This window comes from Wasmannia auropunctata, unplaced genomic scaffold, assembly GCF_000956235.1.
Source record: "Wasmannia auropunctata unplaced genomic scaffold, wasmannia.A_1.0 LD336071.1, whole genome shotgun sequence".
Classification (NCBI taxonomy): Eukaryota; Metazoa; Arthropoda; class Insecta; order Hymenoptera; family Formicidae; genus Wasmannia; species Wasmannia auropunctata.
Window position 1 is genome coordinate 2562849 of NW_012026819.1, and position 23592 is coordinate 2586440.

Below are 23592 nucleotides of genomic sequence, written 5' to 3' on the forward strand. Positions count from 1 at the left end.
ACCGATTCGCCGGGCGACCCGTATTTTACTACCACGTGGCGATGCCCGCGTGCCAGGAGATATCGAGCGTCGACCGGTTGCGTAGTCCGGACAATGGGCAAGGATATTTCACTGAATTTACTCCGAAAACTCGATGCTGAGAATACGCGGGACCGAGAGAGAGACCAGAGAAAGTGAAGGAGAGCGTGAGATAAAGCGAAAGAGAAAGTGCAAGAGAGCGAGTGGTAAGAGGGCACCCTCCAGGTACCTGAGGATGGTTAACAGGGGGGTAGCAGCGCGAAAAGGGGGCACCAATGTCTTGGCTTGGGAGCTTCGGGGTCCTCCCGTCACCCAATCACGTCCTGGCGAAGCTCGCCATATTTCGCGGGGCGGAGCCCTCTCCTCACTCTCCTCACGCGACCGACTCAGCCGCTGTGTTCTACTATTATTTTAAACCCTTCGCCGCTCCCCCGCCTCCGCTGCCGACCCCTTTCTCCATCCGAACCCCTCTCGTTCGCCAGTTTCATCCCCTAGTTCTCCTTACCATCTCCGCCTGGCACCCACTACGATCCAGCCTCCTTCTCTCGCCACCTTTCCAGAACGGACCGCCAACCACCCTCCCCCCCGCACCCCCTCTCCCCGCCATAGCGTCTCGTGCCTTCGGGCGGAGATGAAAATTTCCAGACTCCTCGCGATCGAAACCGAATTGTTATTTCACGAGGTAGTCGACCCTCCGCCATCCGCCGACTTAACTCTCTCTTTCTCCTTCGCCCTTGGGCGGATGTTGTACCTACATCGAAAGTCCCTGAAGCTTTTACTCTTCTTCTTCTCTACCACCGTCTTTCTTTATGCAAGAAATTGAGGCCTAACATTTACCAGCGCTTGTACAGTGTAGAAATGGATTCAATAAATTTTAAAATATCCAGCATTATTCAATTTTTACGATTGTCGAATTTAAAATGATTAACAAGTGTTACAAATAAAAGAAATGAAAGATCATATAAACTTAATTCTTACACGTAAGACTTTAATTTAATTTTGCATTTTATGAGAATTGTTACTTTATATCTAATATAATATATTCACATATTATATAAAGTATAATAACTTTACATAAATTTATAAAAAATAAATTATTTAAATTAGAGAGAGAAAGAGAAAGAGGGAGAATAATAGGTCATTTGAAAATTAATATTAAAATAATATATTATTTTTACTATTGAAAAGTACATCCACACACACACACACACTTAGGGTGTCTCCAGATAAGTAGCCACCCTTTATCTCTGTTAGTTTCCGAGGTAAAAAGGGATGACCACTTATACGGGATACTCTCTCTCTTTCTCTCTCTCTCTCTTTACATATATATATATATATATATATCACAAAATCATATTTAACTATCATAATTATTCCAATTGTTCTATTAACAAAATGGAAAACTGCGAATAGCAATACAAAATTGCATATTTTAAAATCTATTGCCTAAAATATGAAATTAAAATACGATAAAAATTTGTCACATAAGTATATAATTTTCTATATTAATTTATAAATAGATTACATATTTTAAATATTTTCCAATAAGTTATGTTATTTCTTGGTATTTCTTGTTAATAGTTTTAGTAAATATAATATGCATTAACATGAGTGAGGGCGTTCACATTTTGATGATACATGTCTAGTACTAACAATGTGCCAACAATGGCATGCTACTGGCGTTCTCTATAGGGGTGCATGTACCGAAAATTGTAAACACGGGTTTCAAACTTTGCATATATCTTTGTGTATTCACACAGTAGATACGGTATCCACTAATTTCGAACATACATAGAATACATGTGAAAATCTTTAACTAATACAATGCATCTTGATACAATAATAAATTGTTTGAATTTCTGATACAAGTGAACTATGTTATGCTGCCTACTTTGTGTCTCCAAAATAAATCCGGATAAATTTAAGAATTTAATTTATATAGGTATTTTTTCTTTATAAATTCTTATAAATTTGATTAAATTTTTATACTTTAAAGATGTGTATGACAAAAATGAATTTATATTTATTTGAAATATAATATATATTTCCTTTTTTGCTTGTTTATGAGTTTTCAATTATATTATATTTACTTTTATAAAGTTGACTAATTAAAAGTCTTGATTCTCATTAACGTACAATTTAATTTCTTTTAGTTTTATAATTAACTTTGGTATGATTCTTTCATCTTCTCTTTGAGTACATTCGAAGTTTTAGACACTGATTGACCGAAAAGATAAGATTCTAAAAGATGAGAAAGAAAAAATGAAACACACGTATCTATTCTTGTGAAATACATTGGATGAATAATCATTACATTTTTTTCTCATATATAAAAGTTATAAATAGAGTTAAATGGCGCATAATATAATATACTTATTTTATTTTATACAGTAAAGTTTATAATTTTATTATTCTATCAAAAGAAGAAAACTTTTATTTTAAATTAAAGAGCAATAAATATTAATAAGGAACTTTCTACATATTTAAAAGGTCTATCTTTAGTGCTGTTTAATTTTTTAATAATTGCCGAATCGATTCAGACAGTCATTCGAGTAGAATATGTTATGACAATGAATAAAATTAGACTTGTTAATCCGATATTAGATTACTTCCAGAAATTGAAGTACTTAATCTCGTTATACACTAATTCCACGTGCAACTGTCGTAAGCGGGTAGTTTTTTAAATTCTCAATATAGTCTTTGTAATAAGAGATATAGTTCTCGTCCGAGATATAATAACGTCTTAGTCTTAAGAAGAACGGAAAAAAGGCAGACTCTATAATTTGAGCTTATACATATATACTTGGACTATGTAAACTTTCGCCAACATGTTTATATTTTTTTTGTTGTACAGCATCTCCTATGTTAGTGGCATCCACAGTGATAAGGAAATTATTCATATTCATATTTTTGCGAAACATGCTGAAAGTATCCAGGAATACGTTGAAAAATAGCCACTTTATATGTTGATTAAAATTCAAGCGTTTCCCTGTTGAAAATTCAAAGCCTCCGCCAGAAAGCCAAATAAGTCCCAGGGATGCGTAATTCATATTCTTCTTTCTGTCTCCGCACCGTCTGCCGAGATTTAACATTCAACCAAAAATCCCGCTGTATCCTCTGTATGAAAAAGTGTCGTCGTGTCGACCGGGCCGGACGGACAATCTCCTTGCTTACGTGATATACAGCCATCATAGCAGACTCCACCAGCAAATGTCTATATTTAAGAAAAATCTCATGCGTTTGATTCTGTCATTCGCGACTGGCCAAGCGGCAGAAATTCGATTGACGTCGTGCTCGAACAATCAATTTGTCGCTTACGAAATTGCAGCGGGGATATGCTCAAACTGCAGTCAAACGTAGCAGGGGTTATAACCGTGCAATTTCAACTTCGCGATCGTATATCATGAAACAGTTAATATTTGAACGTCCGGGCAGATTTATGTGTGGCCGTTAACAAAGTACTACAGTCCGAAGCCTGCTATGTAGGCATTTCGTTTACGATAATTCGTCATGAAATTAAAAAGCTCAAAGCCTCGTAAAGATAAAGATATTGTCCGCTCTACGAAGAGCGGAAACTCTCGCGCCGTTATATACGAGCGCATGGTACGGTATAACGACACCCCGCACGACGACCAGGCCAGAAAGTTAACATCTACATCACGTATTTCCCGTTCCATATCCTTCTTCTATCTTCCATCTCCTGTATCGCCTTTGTGATCCAATACCCTGCGATTGAACCTTTTATGATTATTGCTTACGCGAACACTCGCGGACGTGTTGATAAACCGTACAAAAAAATCAATTTATGCAACAATACACGCTTTATATACGGTATGAATATAAAAATGATGGACGGACATTTTTGCAAAGAATTATTTATTATCAGGTATTTGGAGGCTTTCCAGCAAGGAAGATTAAAGTTTTCCATCAAGTATAAGCATCGATACAAGTCAGTAACCATTTTTGGATATTATATGTATATAAATTGAAAATTCTCAACGTGTAAGAAAACCATAACACACGCACTCGCAATAATTTATTATAATAAATAAAATAAATCGTGTTTCGATACAATTGCGATTTGTAAAGAAATAATTTGCATTTTATGCTTTATGCAATTTAGTAATACAATACCGATGACGAAAGATACATTGTCCAGCGGGAAACGAAATTGATTTTCAAATTTAGCGAAATCGGAATTTCTGCAAAATGAAAAAGGTACACATGGTCACTTCCCTTCTCGTAGAGTATTTCTAACTATCGATCACGTGTCCGATGCAAGGCAGAGTAAATTTGGATTGAATTGGATCTCTACAATGGTTTCCGCTGCTGTCGCTGGCACAATTCATTAAGAGTAATTTAGACAATATCAGTTGGTTAGTAATTTTGTCAGATTAAAAATTATGTTTTCGTATCGATGCCAGATAAAAATTCCGCCTGTTTAATCATTTATGTTTTCCATTGATTCATTAGTTTCGGCCGTCGAAATGTTTCATTACGTGAACGAAATTAATTTTTTTTTCGCCACGTTGCACAAGCATTGGATAAACGTGTTGCACTCTCTTCTCGCGTGAAACGCGTGGAATACAGGGCTCGATTGATTTAAACATTAACGTTCGAAAATGCTTGATAGCTGAATAATCAATGGGAGAACGGACTGAGATTTAGACCAACAGGTAGAATTACTGGGCATGGGAGCCTGGTCGGGGATAATTCATCGCTAATCGAACATGGGAGCGGGCAGGTGCGCAAGGGTTGGTTTTCACCCTTGCTGTCCTTAGTCACTGTTGTACGTGGTCATGCTCTATAATCGGTTGCCTGTCTTCATTTAGCGGAGTTGTACTGTGCGAATGGAATTTAATACGTTTATTGTGCTTCGTAAAAGCATTACGTTAAATAAGATTACATTAATAAGATTAATTATTTAATAATATACGGTTATATGCAATTTGATACTTTCTGCTGAATATTTTTATAAAGCATCATAACAATCAATTGTATATTCATTTAGTTACATCGTAAAGTTTAAATTACACATTTTAAATTTTATTTTAATATTTAAAATTTTAATAATTCTTGCTAATATTTCAAATATTTAAATTATGTTATTATTTATTATTATACGTTATTTTGTGAAAATACATGAAATATTTTATGCATTAAATATACAAATATTACAAAAAGAATTAAATGATTTGTGTAAAAATTAAGTATTTTAGTTTTTTTGTAAATAAAAGTTTGAAAATAGCATTTAACAATTTAATTCAATATAAACACTTTAATTAGTTAGAGTTAAAAAATAAACTTAGTAAGTTCGACAATCATAATATTATGTTAAAGTTACAGTTAAACTAGATTTAATTTTCTAGTTTGCAGATATATCCATAAGCTTAATTGCTTAGAACAATGACGAAAGACAGATAAAGAAATGTTGAAAAAATGAATATAATAAAAAAGACAAATAATTTATTTATATCATATATTTTGGACATATGTGTGTAAGAGTATTATACATATGGAAGCTAATATCGGTACGATAACGATTTCGACAACGAAAAGTTACATTTATAGTTGCGTCTACGTGCGAGCAATATCCGAAGGATTATTGAAATTAATGATCCACGCTAACTGCGCGTTATAAACTAAAATCATGTAAAATGTATGAACTCGAGCCGTGATTTACGTCCCTAATGCTTCGCGCTGCGGAGTGAAGAAAGGTAATGTTATTCATGTAATAAAAGCCGCGCCATGAATATTCAAGTGCTTAATATCAAAGTTTTGGTTAATGCGGAAAAAAGGACGAGAAAATTTTTTTTTTTTTGGAAAAGGCTTGTAATAATTATATTCTTAACGTGATATTAAACAGAGCTTCGGAGCTAAATAAACGCATAATACGGCATGCAGTTTGTAGAGTTCGTAATTCGTGAATTCGAATATGTAATAAAGTTTCTGCTCACATGGCTTTACGCAGCATCAATTTTGTAACGAACAGTACTACGCCTCGTAAAAATTGGCTATCTTACCTGAAACAGAAAATAAATTTTTATTTTTTATAAAGTTCCCAAAACAAACTTACTGCTATTTAACTTTATGAATAATCTTTTTTAAAACTGTTAAAACAAATAATAATATATAAAACATGAAAATGAAAATAAATAAATAATATAAGGGGATTTTTATTTCACACAAATTATTTTAAATATTTTTCACAATCGTATACAGTAATTTTAAATTGCTCTTTTTTAATTTTTTTATTGTATAAAAATAAAAGATTTTATGATTTTTCGAATGGATTATAATTTTGTTAGAATTATTAGAATACGAAGATACAAGTTAATAGATGATTATACGTAATAAACTGCTTATTGTTGTAATAATTGCAGCAGTTTACAAGAAGTGATAAACAGGCTATATTATAACCAATTTTAATCAAGTATAATTATAATAAGGTTATCTTTTGGTCTTGAAACTTCATCCTCGTACCTCTCCCGCCTGCAATAGCTGTTAGTTTATAGAAGCCGAATGGCGCAATTCTATTGCCTTCGCAAATCCTAGCGTGAAATTAAGGCTAAATTGTGGTGTCTTCTAAAGGATCGTAAAGGCGGTTGTTGGATGTCCCTTTCTTACCGCATGAAGATATATCGTCCGCTGACTTGAGTGACTGAGAGGAGTTGGAGTTAGACAAGGAAGGACAACAAAAGAAGCAGGGTGAAAAGAGAAGAAGCCAACGTGATGTACAATATTGTTAAAAGCATAGAAATAGAACAATGTGGAACGTCGGTCTGCACATTCGAGGTCAGGCTGACAATGACAAATGATACCGTGCGCCGTCCTCAAATTTTCTTATTACTTCATACGTGGGTTTTTGCACGACTGTACTTTGCAATTTACGCTTCTCTTAAAGCGCCTGGTCCAGTTGAACATTTCAAACTCGACTGCGCTCTTGGATATCTTAATCTTCAATCCTTATGATAATATATAACAGTCGTAAATCTATTTTAAATTAGATTTTGCTTTTTGACCGCTATTTTGTCGAAGCTCGTATCGCATAAAATATTTAAGAATATTTATGTAAAATGTACAAATATAGGTGTTTTATTTGCAGCACAAGTCAGTATATATATTAAAATATATAATTTGAGTTTGAAACTTGCAAATATATTTTAAAATTTACGTTGAATCTTATATTAAAAAGAGATTAGAAACTATATTGCTTTGGAATAATCAAATATCTTATTGAACTTCTGTAAATTGGAAGAGTCGTAATTATTGTTTGAAAAGGAATTATTTCTCTTTCTCTTTCTGTCTCTTTCTCCACCGACCTTGTAAACAGAACGAAAGCTTGAAAGCGTGAAAAAGGTAATGCTTGAAACTATAGGTAAAAGAGTAGAAGTGATTGCAGCAAATAATCAAAAATATCTCAAATAATCACAAATGTCTCATTCTCTTCATAAATATTTGCAGTGATCTCTTCAATATTTTTCGTGTTATCAAAAGGTTAGTATTTTTAAAAGTGATGTCATATAGTATTGTATAGTATTTTTAAAATTATTTTGTAGAAAATTGTTTATTATTTTATCTCTGTTAGATGTACAATTAATTATAATTATTTTTATTGTAATAACTAATAAGAATATTATCTACAATTTTTATTTGAATTGTGTTTAATATTAACTAATTATTTATATCAGAAAGACAACAGAAAATTGTTTTTTTATTTGTGATTCTAAATAATATACACAGATGTATGTGTAACATCTACATATATATATATATATATATATATATATATATATATATATAGATATACATGTACATATTTAATTTTAATCGTAAATATATAGAATTATTCGGAGTTTAATTTTTTCGAGTTATCTTTTCGTTGAGCTATCTTTTTCTCGTTCTCGAATCGACTGTAAGTGCTTCTCGAATTCAATTCTATAAAAGTACAGAAGTACAGTCTCGAAAGAGCTTACGATCTTACCCGCCTATGCCAATGCATACATACACGTATGTATATACGCATACACACGCACGTAAAAAGAGCGAAGGGGAACAAGGGGTACACAACTATGGCTTTCTACGCGAGACGCGGTATAGGCAGGGACAGGTTTAGAGAGGGACGGGCACGGAGTCCTGTGGAGAGCCAAGGATAATAGGGATGAGTGGGCCAAGGGATATGAATCAAGCTGAGCAAACATTGAACTTGGAGATACGGTGTCGCCGCACGAAAGCTACATACTGTGGGCAAAGAGGGGAAACGTACCTCGAAGTACACCTTCGCGATTACAATTCTCGACCCCCGAGCCCGATTCTCCCCTTCTTTCGCGGGGGAGGAAAGCGCCCCTTGTCGACCGTAACTCTTCGTCCCCGATGCCGGAATATGCATATACCAAATATTGATAGTGCGAGAGACCGAGTGTTTGCGGGGGACGTCAGCCGTCGCATAAAATTTTCCGCCGCCTCGAGTCGGAATAACCGACGAAAGAAAGTGTCGACCACGAGGAAACTATTGGATTGTGGACACGTGGGGCCATGGGTCTACGAGACGAAAGAATGACAGCTTAAGAGAGGCCAATATAGATTTTATTTTGCAATGCTTCTAACATTTTAGAAGAAGGCGATTCATTGAGAAATTAGAAAATTGATATTTTTAATGTATATGTGTATATATTAAAGTTATTTAAGAGTGTAAGTGATATAATTTAAATTCTCCTATCAAATATAAAATTTACAACTTGAATACGATGCGTGTATCTTCTTATGAGAGCGTAACAAATTTTAAAAATTATGTGTTTATTTTTACATATCTACATTAGCTACATTGGGTTTCTGTTTTGAAAAGTAACATATTAAAATTTGAAATCTAATTGATCAATGGTCAAAGGGTTGAAGTCTGTTCAAGTCCGTGGCGAGTCGCCGTAAACAAAGAGTTTCAAAAGCCCTCCTTGATGTGAACTATGACTCTAGCGAGATAAGGGCGCGCGCAGCACGGCGAAACATAGCATCTCATCCCGGGGGATATCAGGAAAGTGGCCTCTCCGTCTCCTATTCCTGATGTTTTAGCCAACCCCAGCTATACCAGACCGGAATATCTTAAACGGGCAGGGACTTTTTAAGCAAAAACTTTATCGCCTGTACGCCGGCAGCAGCAGTCAGGATGACCGAATCGCACAGTCTGCCAAAATCGCCGGCAATAAATCGTTAATATTCTAATTGGCAAAAAAGAGAGAGCACGTCGAGGCCCCCGTGGGGAAAAACGGTAAAATACGACTACTCTTCAGATTGATCCGGAATTCGCGCAAATTGCTCGTGAAAGCAGCGGTTACAGCGGCTCGCTTTGTATCGCCGTTAAAATCGATTTGTTTAAATGGAAAACGCTAATTTTCGACGCGGCGGCGTCAAGCGCAATATCGTATCTCTTTCCTTACTTTGTGTCAAAAACGTAAATCTGGGTTTGCAGTGCGTGGGATACAAATTTCGGCGATGGCAATTGTCAGTCTTCCGCGAGCGGGTGACACATTTGCGTATGCCCGCGTATGAAAAATGACATTGAATAATTCCGCTGTTGAAAGCTTGTCTGGCCGAATAATTAATTCCATTGAACATTGTCCTCGCGCGAAACATTTTCGCGGAGCCGATTGAATTTTTAACATCTTCATGCATTAACGAAGGTTGCATATATTTCGCTTTCCGCCAGAAACTGCCGTTATTTATTGTTATGTTTGTTATTATTTATGGAAACTTCAAATGGATATTCCTCGAATGATCGATGCCGCCGAAAGGTGTCCGCGTATCGGGTACTCCACATGAATTTATAACTTTTCTATGAAACCTCCATAACGCGATAACTATATTTCAAATGCCGACATATATTTTACGTTGTACTCACGAAAGATTATTTACGACAATCCTTTGTTAAATTTGGGTGACATTTACTAATAAACAAAATCTCGGGCAAATACATTATTCCTTATGAGTAGGTAATTAATTCATATGGGAAAAAGCGAGGACGAAAAGATTAATGTTGCGACATAATAGATATGCGTACTTGGGGATTTTACACAAAACTTTAACGCGTTTCCCGATACATTGTCGTACACATCAGTGAGAGACAAAGCTAAAGTTTGTCGGAAAGAAAGAAGATACGACTCGGAATAGAACGAGAGGGGGAGATGGTGAGACAGAGGAATTGCGAGGAGAACGAGAGAAGGAAGAGAGAGAGAGAGAGAGAGAGAGAAAATCTTTGTGCGAGTTGGCACACAATGGCAATGCGAAAGTCAACTCCCTGCCGGGCCGGAAGTCGACGGTCGGCCATCTTGGCAACCGGATGTGCATCCTAAATGTCTCGCAAGGTTTGTACGTATGAATTGTATATGACATTCTCCTTGCCTTCCTCCCATTCCCGTCCTCATTTCGCCCTCATTTCGTACCTTCTCTTCCTCGTTGGTGCCCTCTATCATTTTACTCTCTCCTATCCAACATTATCATCGCTGAGTTTTAACTGGATGGAGACGCTCGGTGAGCGGCTCGTTCGCGGAAGGAGAGAACGGCAAGCAGAACCAAGACGACGACGACGACGACGACGACGGCCAGGAAAACTTCATTCAAAACGGTGCCGTAATGCGCGCGTTGGCTATGCACGCATAGTAGGTGCTATACATTTACGAGGGTGCCTCGCGGCGCACACGCATGCCGACGATATAAAGGCAAATGCAGAGAGCCCAGCGAACGAGAAACGTATAAAGCTTCCCGCTAGAGCGAAGAAAGCGAGGAGCGTAAAGCATAAAAGAACCCTAGAGCTTTTCTCTCTTTCGTCTTCTTTCGCCTTCACTGTCCTTGCCGCCAGCACTCGACTGTTCTTATCGTCCTCATCGTCCATTTCGTATTATTTCTTCTCTTTTACCTCGTAATCGTGTATCTACAATGCTACGTTGTGCTTTGCTTTTCTTCGACTAAGCAACCATTGAGAAGAACTCACAAAACATATAATTGAATGACATTCTTGGAGTGTCACTCAGTTCTACGAAGATGGACTAACATATAAAACAGCAAAGAATTAACATTACTCTCAATGAATAATTCTTCAGATAAAATGTTAATATGGCAGAAAGAGAGAAAAAAGAATGAAACAGATGAGAGAGAGAGAGAGAGAGAGTGTGTGGATTTATAATTTTATGTAAACATATTATCATGTTTTTTCTTTTGCTGTTTTTCACATTGGCGATATTATTCATTGGCATTACATTTTATATGATTTAGTTTTTGTTGCTTTCTCTTACTGTATATTCATCTACTGCCTAATATATTTCTTCACAGAGAGTGACAGTAAGAACGACAAAGCTTCGCGGCATAACTTTATCAAATTTCATTACTATCACCCTACCCGGCGTCGTGCTTGCGCAGCTTTATCGTCGTTACTTTACGCCGCGTCACTTGTGAGGCGAGAGATTGGGTGGGTTTGATCGATGAAATTGACATGATACTGTCACGGGAGTATGCTCGATATGACTTTCGATAACGCATCATAATAAACAATAACAATCGGATAATAAAAAGAGAGAACGAAGGAAAAAAAGGTGAAAAGAAACAGGATAACGATAAAATAAGTATTATAATGTATAAGTAATTTTACGCAAACAATCGTAAATTCTAGAAATTTTAAGCAAAATTGCTAGAGTATTTTAATATAATAAAATGTTATATGCAATATTAACTCTCTTTAGTTTTTATGATAAAATACGTACCTATATATATATATATATATATATATTGTACCGTATTATATTCTCGTAATAACTATTGTTATGAAAAATAATTAAAATGTGATAATTAATGAATTAACGTTGCGGGGATATATTAAATTTTAGTAATGTCTTACACACCGAGGGCAGAAAGTTATTTTAGCAGTTAAATTGCTTGGATTTATACGGATGCGGATACGAGAAATTATTTATTATTCTATTGAGGAATAATTTACTGTACCATTGAAATCGAGTAATTACGGAAAGCAATCCATCAGGCGCTGCTACCGCGCTGGTAACTTCTATTTACAGTTTCGCAATCGATTCGAGATAACGTCAAATGGCGACGCAATTCGCAACACTAGCGAAAATAAAAATTTCTTTCTCTCGCTCGTGATACTTCGTCGTTATCGGTTTCAATTTTCGCCGTAGCAATAATAATCCACCAACGTGCGCGGTAACTCGCTCGAACGTAACAGAGCGAAACAGTTTAGAGAGAGCGTGATAACTCGCGCGTACGGCCGTTTAAAGTTGACCGAGATAAGGAACGATAACAAATAGTGGGAGAGTTACGAGGCAACCGAGAAACGAGGTCGAAAGATCGGTAATACCCGCGGGAGAGCTTTTTCTCACGAAGCGGTCTTCGTAGGGTATGTCGGGAGAGAAAGAGAGAAATAGCGCGGGGAAGACAACCACCCGGGTTCCCCGAGAAATATTCTACAAGAGGTTACCGAGACCGTGCATTTGCAGTATCCTGGGATTGCACGTCGGTAAATCCGCGAAATTCTTTGATTTAGTTTACCATTCCTGCCGCCGCCGCCGCCGTCGCCCTCGCGTACACATATACGTAAGCGGAGCATTGCCGCGGGAGAACGACCGCGTGCACGTATATACATGTTACACAAATGCAAAGATAAGCTCTACGCGAAAAGGGATCACTCTGGATCAGAAAGCATTCACGACACACGTCTTATTTCATTGTGCGCACCCTCTATTTCTGATAATCTCCACTTTTTTCACCACGAGCTTCTTTTCATCCGTTACCTTTGAACGTAGAAGCTTTTCCTGTCGCAGAACGTAATTAGAAAAGCTTATTACACGGTATCAGGTATGTACAAACGAATGGCGGCACGGCGCGGGCGTATCCGATCTATATGATACAGTGCAGAAACAAAGTACTAGCGCTGTGAGTACACATAGATTCTTCTCCTACGGCTTTTACGGCTGGTCTGTCTAAAGAATAAAAAATTAATATTATTCGTGAGAAAAATTGAGATCGACATTAAGTCTACTATTTGTATGCAACTTGTACGTGACTTGCGAAAAACCTCATAACAAGCAGCATGTTACTACTGTGCTGTTGGTTTAAGATTCTATTAAATAGCAGGGCACGTACAACGGTTATCGCCGATGTGTTGCCCTGAGCAAGCGAGAGAGACAGAGAAAGAGAGAGAGAACTATATATTATTTTTAAGGGATCCTTTTACTCGCCAACAGCGATAGCCATTAGCTTCGCTATTTCGTTTGTTAGTTTGTAAAATACAGCGGTGCTTTTATCGAACAAATTTAATGAAATGGAGTGCTGTGCCCCACGATGCTGATAACGAAGCCTCACTGCTCATATTACATTCCGTTTGATATCACATACAACGTCAATTTCGTCGTATGCGAGCTTTCATTCCGTATTTTATGCGAATCCCGTCGCAATAAGCGGCATATGAGCATTTGCTGGACACGCATGCCTTTATGTGACTGACAAGTTCTCATTTCATCGTGATTTTCATTTTAATAGAATTGAAGTAAAGCGATTCTTCAGAATTGTACGGTGATTTTCTCAGAAAAGACTCAGAAAAACAGCAAAATAAACTTGATTAAATTCGTATACGTAATTAGTTCAGACGAGGACAACATTATACCATATACAATAATATGATGCATATGATGCTCACTGCGCGGATCGGCATGTTCATTCCGCACATTCTTTTTATTCCAACGCACACACGTTTAAAACGTATTTGCTATTAAAATCCAGATCGACTGTCTTTTGATGTGTAAAAAAAGTTATTTTGCACGAACAAACGTACGTACATTCTCATTTAAATGGAAAATAGAAATTTAATATAAAACATGAACAGTTAGGCAAAACATACTTTCAACGAATTTCTCAATAACGCTGTATTCCGTGTATAAATGTATAAGTGTAAATAATTTACACTCATACACTTTTATGAAAATTTCTTTCGCACGCAAAAGAGGAATAGGTATTTTCAATCAAAGCTTACGTAAACAAGAAATCGTGGTGCGACTTCTATCTCTTTCTCTCTCTTTCTTTTTCTCTCTTCTCCACTCTCCATCTAGCTTTATCTCACGGACGCACAAGCGGAAGAAAATTATAAAATGCGGTGAGCTTTTCGCTCATTCATATTCCTGCGGTGTAGCGCAGCAATGCGATTGGCTAACTACCTTGCCATACGTATACTACTACTGGGGATACCATTTCCTTTCGTCTCTCGTTGTTCCTTCTTTCAGACGTTTGCTTTTACCTTTTTCACTCTTTCTCTCTCACTCTTGCTAGCATATATACATGTATATATGCGAAATCGCTCTTCTTCCACCTGCGCGCCACTCTTTTCATTTCATCGCGATATAAATTCATCCCTTTTTAACGTTCTCTCTCTTTCTCCCTTCTGTCTCTCTTCATTTTCAGTCAACGACTGTTCTGGATAACGCATCGATTCGCGTCTAACTCACCCCGAGTAAAATACCCTCCGAAACCACCCTGGCTTCCTCTTTTTAGCTCATTCCTCCGTTCTTTTACCCCCTCTCTCCCCCTCCGCGCCGTCATCGCTGTCGGTTTACTCTTCCTGATTAGGCTTGAGGGAGGAAGAAAGCCTCGTCTATGCTCTGAAGCGCCGTATAAAGATGTAAACGCCGCGGCGCTATCCGCCAATAGGCAGATTGAAACTCGCGGACTTTGACGAGGAGAGTGTGAGGATATGATTGCGCGATGGCGAGGTGCTCGAGGCGAGAGGGAGAGAGAGAAGAGGATACATGTCGAATACGCGGTTTACGCGAGTCATAGACTGATTAATTGCGGATCGAATCGAATCATTTGCACAATAGTATATTATGTCATCGCGACTATATACACGTACTGAGCAACGAGATTTGTCGGTCGTTATAATAAATAATGGCTTCTTTCAGTTGCTTTATTATGCAGCGAGCGTTGGCACACTGTCGGAGCATTATTTTTGGCACATTAGCACGGGGTATGTCAGCTAAGCTTATCGACACTTAAAGGAGAACTGTCATAATCTTAAACAAAAAATTTTTTATTTTAAATTTTTCTAAATTTAAATAAGCTAATCCAAACTTTTTTTAATCAAGTATAATTTATGTGTAATACGTTCTATTTGAAATTTGCATCACATAAATATAAAAAAAGTGATAAAAATTATAAAACTGTGAATTAAAAAAAAAATTCGAAAGCAAATTTCCTTTTTATACCTGACAAATATCGATGTTGTCCCATACAATTAATATCTATCATAAAATTCGCCCTTTGAAATATTGTAATTACGACTAAATTTGTAATTATACGGGCGTACGTTATCTACTTTAATAACCGAATATTGGAGCGCGCGCGAATCGCAGAAAATTGCTCGCGGACAAAACTATCCATCGCCTGCCAGCCTGTAATTACTCAAGCGCGGTTAAACGGGGTCCCTATTGTGCCGCGTGGAAAGAAGTAACATTACATCGAGCCGCGAGCATATATATAATCGCTTTAAACCGGGCGCGAACGTTACCCTGTGATATACGTGGCAAAAACTTGGCCACTTTATTCATATGCCTCCAGCTCCGTGTTCATAACCTTCCATGGCGAGAGTATATAAAAAAGTGGATATGCAGCCACCCCCTCGTGTACCCCCCGCTCTTTACCCCGCTGCGGCAAGTCCGCCTCGGCGAACGCACCTATATTTCTTCCCCGTCCCGGCTTAAATATGCTTAGATTCGGGGTAGCTTGATATTATGTTGCTTGCTCCCGACGAGGGGAATTGGCAAGAGGGAGGGGGTGAGGCGGGCGAGGGCGGGGGAGGGGAAAAGGGGGTAGCGAGACCTTTCGAGATATTTCAACAACGGTTGCGTTTCGCATAGACTGAAAACTTTCCACGGCCGTGATACTGACACATACTTCATCGGCATTCGACGCCGACGAATCGAAGGGTGGAAATGGCGTTTCGGAGGAGAGTTGTAGACGCGAGGGGCTGAAAGGGGTTTAGTTCGACGAACGCGGAACTCGTCGCGTTTTGTAAACGCTCAAGGCGCTCGACTGCCTGGAACTTATTAAACTCCGTAATTAAGGGGTTCTTGATCACGCTGGTTTGGATTTAATTACGTGGCTACATCGAAAGTAGGACGTTAATTCGTTTATTTTTCGCAAATTTCTTTCAATAAATTCGTATATTTTTCAGCATGTTACCTGTTGCGTTTGCAAGAGCAATGTTTAAGATAGTGTATATTTAGAATCTACGGATTGCAACTTCTTGCTTAAGTATTATCTTACTTATTTATCCGTATTGTTATGTAATGCGACTTGATTCGCGAAGCTGATAAATATACAGCGAAAGTTTTAAACGTGACAAAATGTAAATTTGCCAGGATAATAGGAAGAAGAGGAAAAATGCTCACCCATTCATAGGAGCACAATGTACTCCCTTACTTTTCATTTACTCGTCAGAACGCAATTCCCTTACGTTTCATATCTGCCACCCTGTCGCCGAATATTTTATTTCGGTCGATATCAAAATGAGATCGTGTTTAGCGCCGCATAGAGAATCGCAGTGCGCGCCGAGTGGAATATTAAAATCTGGGGAAAAATCAAAACGCCACGGGCGGGATATGGTAAAAAGGGCGAAGCAGCCCGTGGTATTCGAACGAGAGATGAAAGTCAAAAACCAAGAATCCGGAGATAAATCACGTCGAGGGCTGAAAGGCGGTAGTGTTGGAGTCAATGGCCCTTGCCCGTAGTTGCCTGGGTTTTTGGTTTTTGCCATGGCATCCTCTTCCACCCGACTTCCCGGCCTCCGTAGTGTCCTGGGTAATGGACTAGAAGGATAATAATGCTCTGTTTTACAGCAGCGAAGTGCTACCTCGGCTTCTCCCTTGCCGCTGTTGGATGTATATGAAAACATCTAGCAAAATATCCACCGGATACCCGCCTCCGTAAGTTTGAGAGATGATGGTGTACATACATGTCCTCTTTCTCTCTCTCCCTCCCTCTCTCCCCTCTCCTTTCCTTTCCTTCGTTTTCAACACTTTTCATCCGTTTACTCTTTTCTGTGTCCCTCTGCGACTTCCATCTTTCTGCGATTGTGTGAAACCGTTAATTTTTCTTTCAGATATTTACGTCAAACCAAGTTATCATTCATAGGATTAATCGATAAATATTTTTTGTTAAAGCGTAAAGAGTACGAACAAATAACGAAATCTTGGAGTTTATTTAATTTTAGTCAAAGATGAGCAAAATTAATTTTCAAAAATGTTTTATGATTTACTATGAACAACATAAATTTTTAATTAAACACATTATAATATAATTCATTAAACATGAGTTGAAAGTGAATAAGCACGTTTTCTGTATCTGAATAAAACAACTTTTTATACGTCAGTGCATTATCAATGCCTTAAAGTTCTGCATCGAGCGTTGTTACGTTGGTTGGTCGCCGCGGTTACGTTTCGTCGATGTAGCTTTCATTTTTGTCGTTTACTTTTATAGAGAAAGTTCTGCGACAAGCGGGCCGAATTCGAGGCGGCGAGAGGTAGTGATAGATACGGTTGGAATATAGCACGAAAGAAGGTGCAGTGGGAGGAGACTGCAAAGCAATAGTAACATTTACGGGAATTGCACTTTCCGAAGAAATCCTACGATCTCTCTCACGAATCTCCCTCGTTTCTTTCGACAAGTGGTGAACACATGTACATTACATATGTAACGTACATGTAAAGCACTAATATCCATTATTAGTTGTTAATAATAAAACGATATAAATAAATTATTCTGCATAATTTAGACAAAATGGTAATAACAATTTTAAAGAATTACATTTACATAATTCATATAGATAATTATTAGCAATTTTTATATATGTCTTTTAAAAAAAATAGTTCTATTTTTTCCAATCTATATTTTTCTTCACATGTGCACACGTTTAAATAAAACTCACAATCAATTACTTATTATATTATGGCAGTATTGTGCTTTTATATATATTAAAAAACTGTTTGTATTTTATAAAATAATTATCGCTCGTATGTATAAAACAATAAAATAGAAAAAGAGTTAGGTCAACAAACGAGCAAACTTTTTAGGTTGATTAGTTAATACAAAAAATATTTTAATAATTAAAGAATTGATGGATCATTTCGGCTTACTTAGCCATCATCAGCCATCATACAAATTTACATTACAATTAAAATTGACATTATCGGTGCAGATGTATTCTTACGTTTGTCGCAGTTCTATAAACTTGACTATCATAAATTGTCATTTAATAATACAATGTCTAAATACCACATCCGTCCGTGCGTGTTCCGTCATTTATCGTACATGTGGTATTTAGACATTGTATTATTAAATGACGATTTATGATAGTCAAGTTTATAGAACTGCGATAATCGTAAGAATACATCTGCGCCGATAATGTCAATTTTAATTGTAATTTGTATGATGGCTGATGATGGCTAAGTAAGCCGAAACGTTCCATCAATTCTTTAATTATTAAAATATTTTTTGTATAATTAATTAATCAACCTAAAAAGTTTGCTCTTTTATTAGCCTAACTGTTTGTCTATTTTATTGTTTATATTTTATTATAAAAAATAGTATTGTACGCATTTCAAAAATTAGCAAATAAATAGTTTTCAAAAGTATATTTTATGAATATAACATTATGCTTTTATATTACTTTTGTATACTATATACATATAATACTTCAGAATACTCCGTCGTAGAAATGTTAATTTATATATATATTTTTTCTAGTTTTATTGACCATAAATGTTGTGTAAACGAAATCCCATATGTACGCTTTGCATTCTAGTGCATTACTAATATATTTGCATAGATACGTTTACGTTTTATCCACATGCACGACGTGCATTCTCGCATATCTCTGGGGTACACGAGAACCATAAGAGCTTGGAAACGAACCAAGGATTGAACAGACTCCACGCTACAAGTGCTTCAATTTATGACATGCAGAAACGTTCGCGTAGACATAAGGTTAGATAGTTTGATCAGAGAATAGATCGTAGATAGGTGTTAGCGCGGTGCAATAGCGTTTTAGATTAGGCAAAACGAAGCTTGTTCCAGTATTTTACATCTTGTAAAACGTACTCAATTTTACCACGATAGCTGTGTAATTGTTTGCGGAGAATCGGGAAATTAAATTGATAATTAAAAAGTAGAAAGAAATTATACGCTATTATTTAAAACATATCGAATTTACACGACAGTATTGAAATTATTACTTCCGTAACTAATATTGTAAGAAAACTGAGATAAATATACATATAATGGATATATTTACGAAACAATTATTGTTAGAATGACAGTTTGCGCGTAACTTTTAGCTTAACTTTGCTAAAAATAGCTAATGTATTTATTGTGATAAAATAAAGCTAATATATATTTTCTTAATTTAAGGTTTTGTTAAAAAATTGCTGTTTACTACAATCACATAAATCCTTATACGCTACACACCATTTTATCCCGTTGATTAGTATTCCTGGATGGCATCATTTCATACATGAAATGATGAATATGCACGACATGTATGAGTTAACATCGTTGTGCTGCGCAGCTGTGTTTGCGTTCGCGCCAACCGTGTCGAAAGATGGCTTTACTCGAGTGCAGGTATCTGGAAAAATGAAGTAGCGCTTCTTCCCGCCAGACCTTTCGTTCGCTTCGCTTTGTCGTTTGGAAAACAGAACGCGAGGTTAAATCATGAGGGCGACCAATGAGCCGGAAGGGAGGAAAGGAAAGAGTAAGAGAGAGAGAGAGAGGCTCGCCATCATCCCACTCCACCGTCACAACCACTCGACCCTACTTATTTCAATAGCTTTCCCCTGCTTCGTTTGAATAATCTACGTCTATTCCGTGCACACGTATATACACGCATTCCTTCTCCAAATATCTATTAGCGATACACAAAATTCGGACGCTTATTAACTCTCTTGAAACTTTTACACGTGATATATTTATTACTGGCTGATGTTTTATTGCAGATTAATATAAATTCTTGAGGCAGATTCTGAAGATAGCTTTACTTACGTTACAGAAAGAAATAAATATCAATCGTTTATATATATATATATACATATATATATATATATATATATATATATATACATATTAAGAAAAATGGATCAGCTATCATAAATTATTTTGGAGAATAGCGCAATTTATATCGAAGCACTAGACAGGATATTCACAACCCTCTTTTCATCTGCGAATACACCCTCTCACTGTCCTTGAGGACGATCATAACCGGACTGCAAAATTTCCGATGCCTGGCCCTGAAGTATTTATGAAGGTATACCCACTCGCGCGCGCGATACCCTTTCCCGCGCTTCCGCCAGCCCTACCCTGCCCCTTATACCGCACATTCTCTTACTGTTCGTTCTTCAATTCTGTCTCTGTTTTTCATCTCGTCTACAGCCGGCCCTATTACTCTTGCGAAAAAAGCCGCGGGAGTTAATTCGAAGTCTTCCTACGCGGGAAAAGGCGTGCAAAAAACCGGGCGAGGCAGCGCTATCCTACCGTCTACTTTTTCGCCCTCTTTCCATGCTCAGGTTACCGGCGTTGGCACTTGCGCCTAATCTTTATCCGATATCTCGATCCGCGGCTGTTGGTCGCTTAAACGCGCAACGGCGCTGCTTGGTGTGTGGGTGTACAAAGGTAGAGTAGATGGTTGCACCGGAGGGGCGGAAGGGGAGAGACGGTGGCGAAGCCGGTGAAAAAGTGCGGCGGTAATGCATGCTAGCATGCCAGCACTCGCGAGGGTGGAGTGGCACCTGAGCATGTAAGCATTTTTAATGATACCACCGTGCGACCCAGTAATAATAACCCGATGCGACGTATCCGAGAAGTTTCTGTCGGATCTGAGCTGTGATAATCGCATCCGCGATACTTGCGAGAGGGTATAATAATTTGTCTCGGAAAGTGCCACAATTCATTTGCATCATATGCCCGTGAAAATGTTCTTGGACAGTGATATATTTATCCTCTGCTTGTGTGAGCAATTGCAGTCGCGTAACAACATAAGTGTATGGTAGAAATGTACGTGCATATGTACATGTGTATATATGTATACATTTAAAGAAGTGTCAAGTGCACGTGCAAATCAAATGTCTAGTTTCATGCGGTTTAATTAAACACTTACAAATAAAGAAACTTAGAGCTGCGATCGTAAAAGCTCGACGTATGTTTAGCCATTTAGTTTAAATAACGCATATTTTATGTGATATTAATTTTTATGCGCTATATTCGCTTTTCATGCAGAAAACGGTATTTTAACGGATTACGGAGTGTGTCGCGGTCAACACACCAGGTCTGCAACTAAAATGCGATTAAAATGCGTTACCATCGCCGGGAGTTTCGAGCAACACGTTCTCCGGGATACTTCGGGAAAGCCGATGACAGCGGTTACACGCGGGGAAAAAGAAAACATCGGCGGACCTTTCAATTTGCGGATACCTCGGACCCGAAGTAATTCGAGACTATGGGCGATGAATGAAATCCACAGAGAGGACTGATTTCAGAACGATGCGGCGCCGTTGTGCGTACGTGCTGCCCGTTTGTGTGCGCGCGTGTATACGTGCGCGCGTCCATACGTGTGTCTGTATGGACGCGCGTGGGCGTAGATGGGTCCAGCGCAAAACAAACAAGGCTTACCGCATTGATCGCCGTAATCCCGAGCATGTACGTAGAGTCTCCTGCTCTGTATACCTCTCTCCTGACTCTCACCGATGTCCCGGCCCAGCCCCAGCCCCCCTAAACCCTCTTCTATGTCGTACGTTTCCCCCGTGATACGTGTGCGTTCTATCTGTGCGGTTAGAGAAGTGCGGTCGTGCGTTTGTACGCGTTAACTTGCGCGCATGTCTTTGTGCTTGCGCGCGGATGGATTGTCACAACAGCGGGAGACACTAGACTAAACACTCCAACGATCGTGACCACCGACACAGACGCCGTGTTTCCATTGCACAAGTAATATCCGTGACAATATTACCCCCACCCTCCCCTCCCCTCCTTACACACCCTCGCTAACCGGGAGCTCGATTTGACGCTAACGATATATCGATGGTGCCGGTGATGATGCGAGAAAAATACGGAGGCTTATGACAAACTGATGACAATGATTCTTAGAGCAGTAAGATCGGTGAGGACACACAGAAGTGCACAGGCATATGATATGAAAAGAAAAAAAAAGAAAAGAAATCGAAAAACTTTATTTGATATTGAATAATTTTGATTAGTTTTTTTTTAATAATTCTGTTTACGAATTTTAAAAAATTACAGAGTATACACAATAATATTATAATTTCAATGCAACAATTAACATGAGCTTCTATGTTAAATTTAGAATGTTTTAGAATGGAATGCAATTATATCGTACAATTCAAAATAATTACACGATAATGTAAAATAGTTCATGGAGAACAGATTGGATGCAAACAGAGAGGGGCGAGAGAAGTGTTGGAGTCCGAAAAACGGAACGAGTAATTAAGGAATCGGTTAATTTTGGGGTCATGTTTTATGGTATATTTCTTGCTTTTCCTCTCGGGGCATAGAATGCAAAGAGAGGGTTAAAAACTGTAGGGCTCACCCATGATTTATAAATGGGGGAGAAAACGAAAACATGTGCTACATATTACATGTTTTCTAGCCAGAATTAATGGTATTCAACAATCACATAATAAAAAAATTATGCTAACACAATTTTCTTCATTTGAAAACATTACGTTATCATGCTATCGTATATTAACGTATCTTATATCTTTTTAAATTACAAAATATGAAATAAATTAATTTTTTAAGCGCAGTGTTATTAGACGTGTTATTAATTTTTTTGTGGATAAACGTAAAATTAATTATTTATTTTTATCTTTTATTTTAAACTTTCATTTTAAATGACGGACGTAAGTAGAATATTTAAAAGTATCGTTTTTACGTTATTTTAACATGAGATAATTGAACCGGAAGATATAATGAAGGTAAAAATTACGAATGTATTCAACTTTCAATATATTTTATTGCTGTTTGCCATCGATAGAAAAGAGCTCCGAAAAGTTTATATTTCAAACTTTCAAGCCTTTACGTACAGTGAAGTGTAGTTAGTAATTGTATCGGGAGTTTAAAATTCTTTTATTTCTTTTTTTTCCTGACGACGAAGCTATTTCTCTGTCCTATTAAACAGAATATCAGGCTATTATTTATTCTTTGCGAAACGAAGAATTTACAGACTTACGTTGTATAATTTAGTCCGCTTTAATGTAACGATTAACTTTATTTCTTCTTTTTATTCGATATACTTGATGTCTCAAGGCGTTTCTCGTTCGTGTTTTTTTCTCCATTTCCCTTTATTTCGTTCGTTCTTTGTCTACAATGGCATTTAACGTCCTACGAAGATCGGAAGCGTGGTAGGATTATTCGTAGATACCGGATCGCCCAGGATACCCGGAGAAGCTCTGAATATCCGGTTGCTTCAACGCGATATCCGTGACTCGATTTCCAAGCGCCTTGTTGAAGCTTCTCCCCCCCCCCTCT

The 23592-nt window shown here is 37.5% G+C and overlaps 1 protein-coding gene across 3 annotated transcripts in view; it reads right to left on the reverse strand.

Moving 5' to 3' along the window:
- LOC105449927 (TOX high mobility group box family member 3-like) overlaps positions 1-23592 on the reverse strand; it is a 177209-nt gene that overhangs the window by 107760 nt on the left and 45857 nt on the right. Inside the window, exon 2 of one of the 3 annotated variants that reach the window (XM_011689399.1) lies at positions 5497-6041. The exons of the other annotated variants lie outside the window; for them this stretch is intronic. Within the exon in view, the coding sequence (XP_011687701.1) occupies positions 6033-6041 (9 nt within the window). The 3' untranslated portion in view covers positions 5497-6032. Of the gene's footprint in view, positions 1-5496; positions 6042-23592 lie in introns of those variants that run through there. 3 annotated transcript variants of the gene reach the window in all.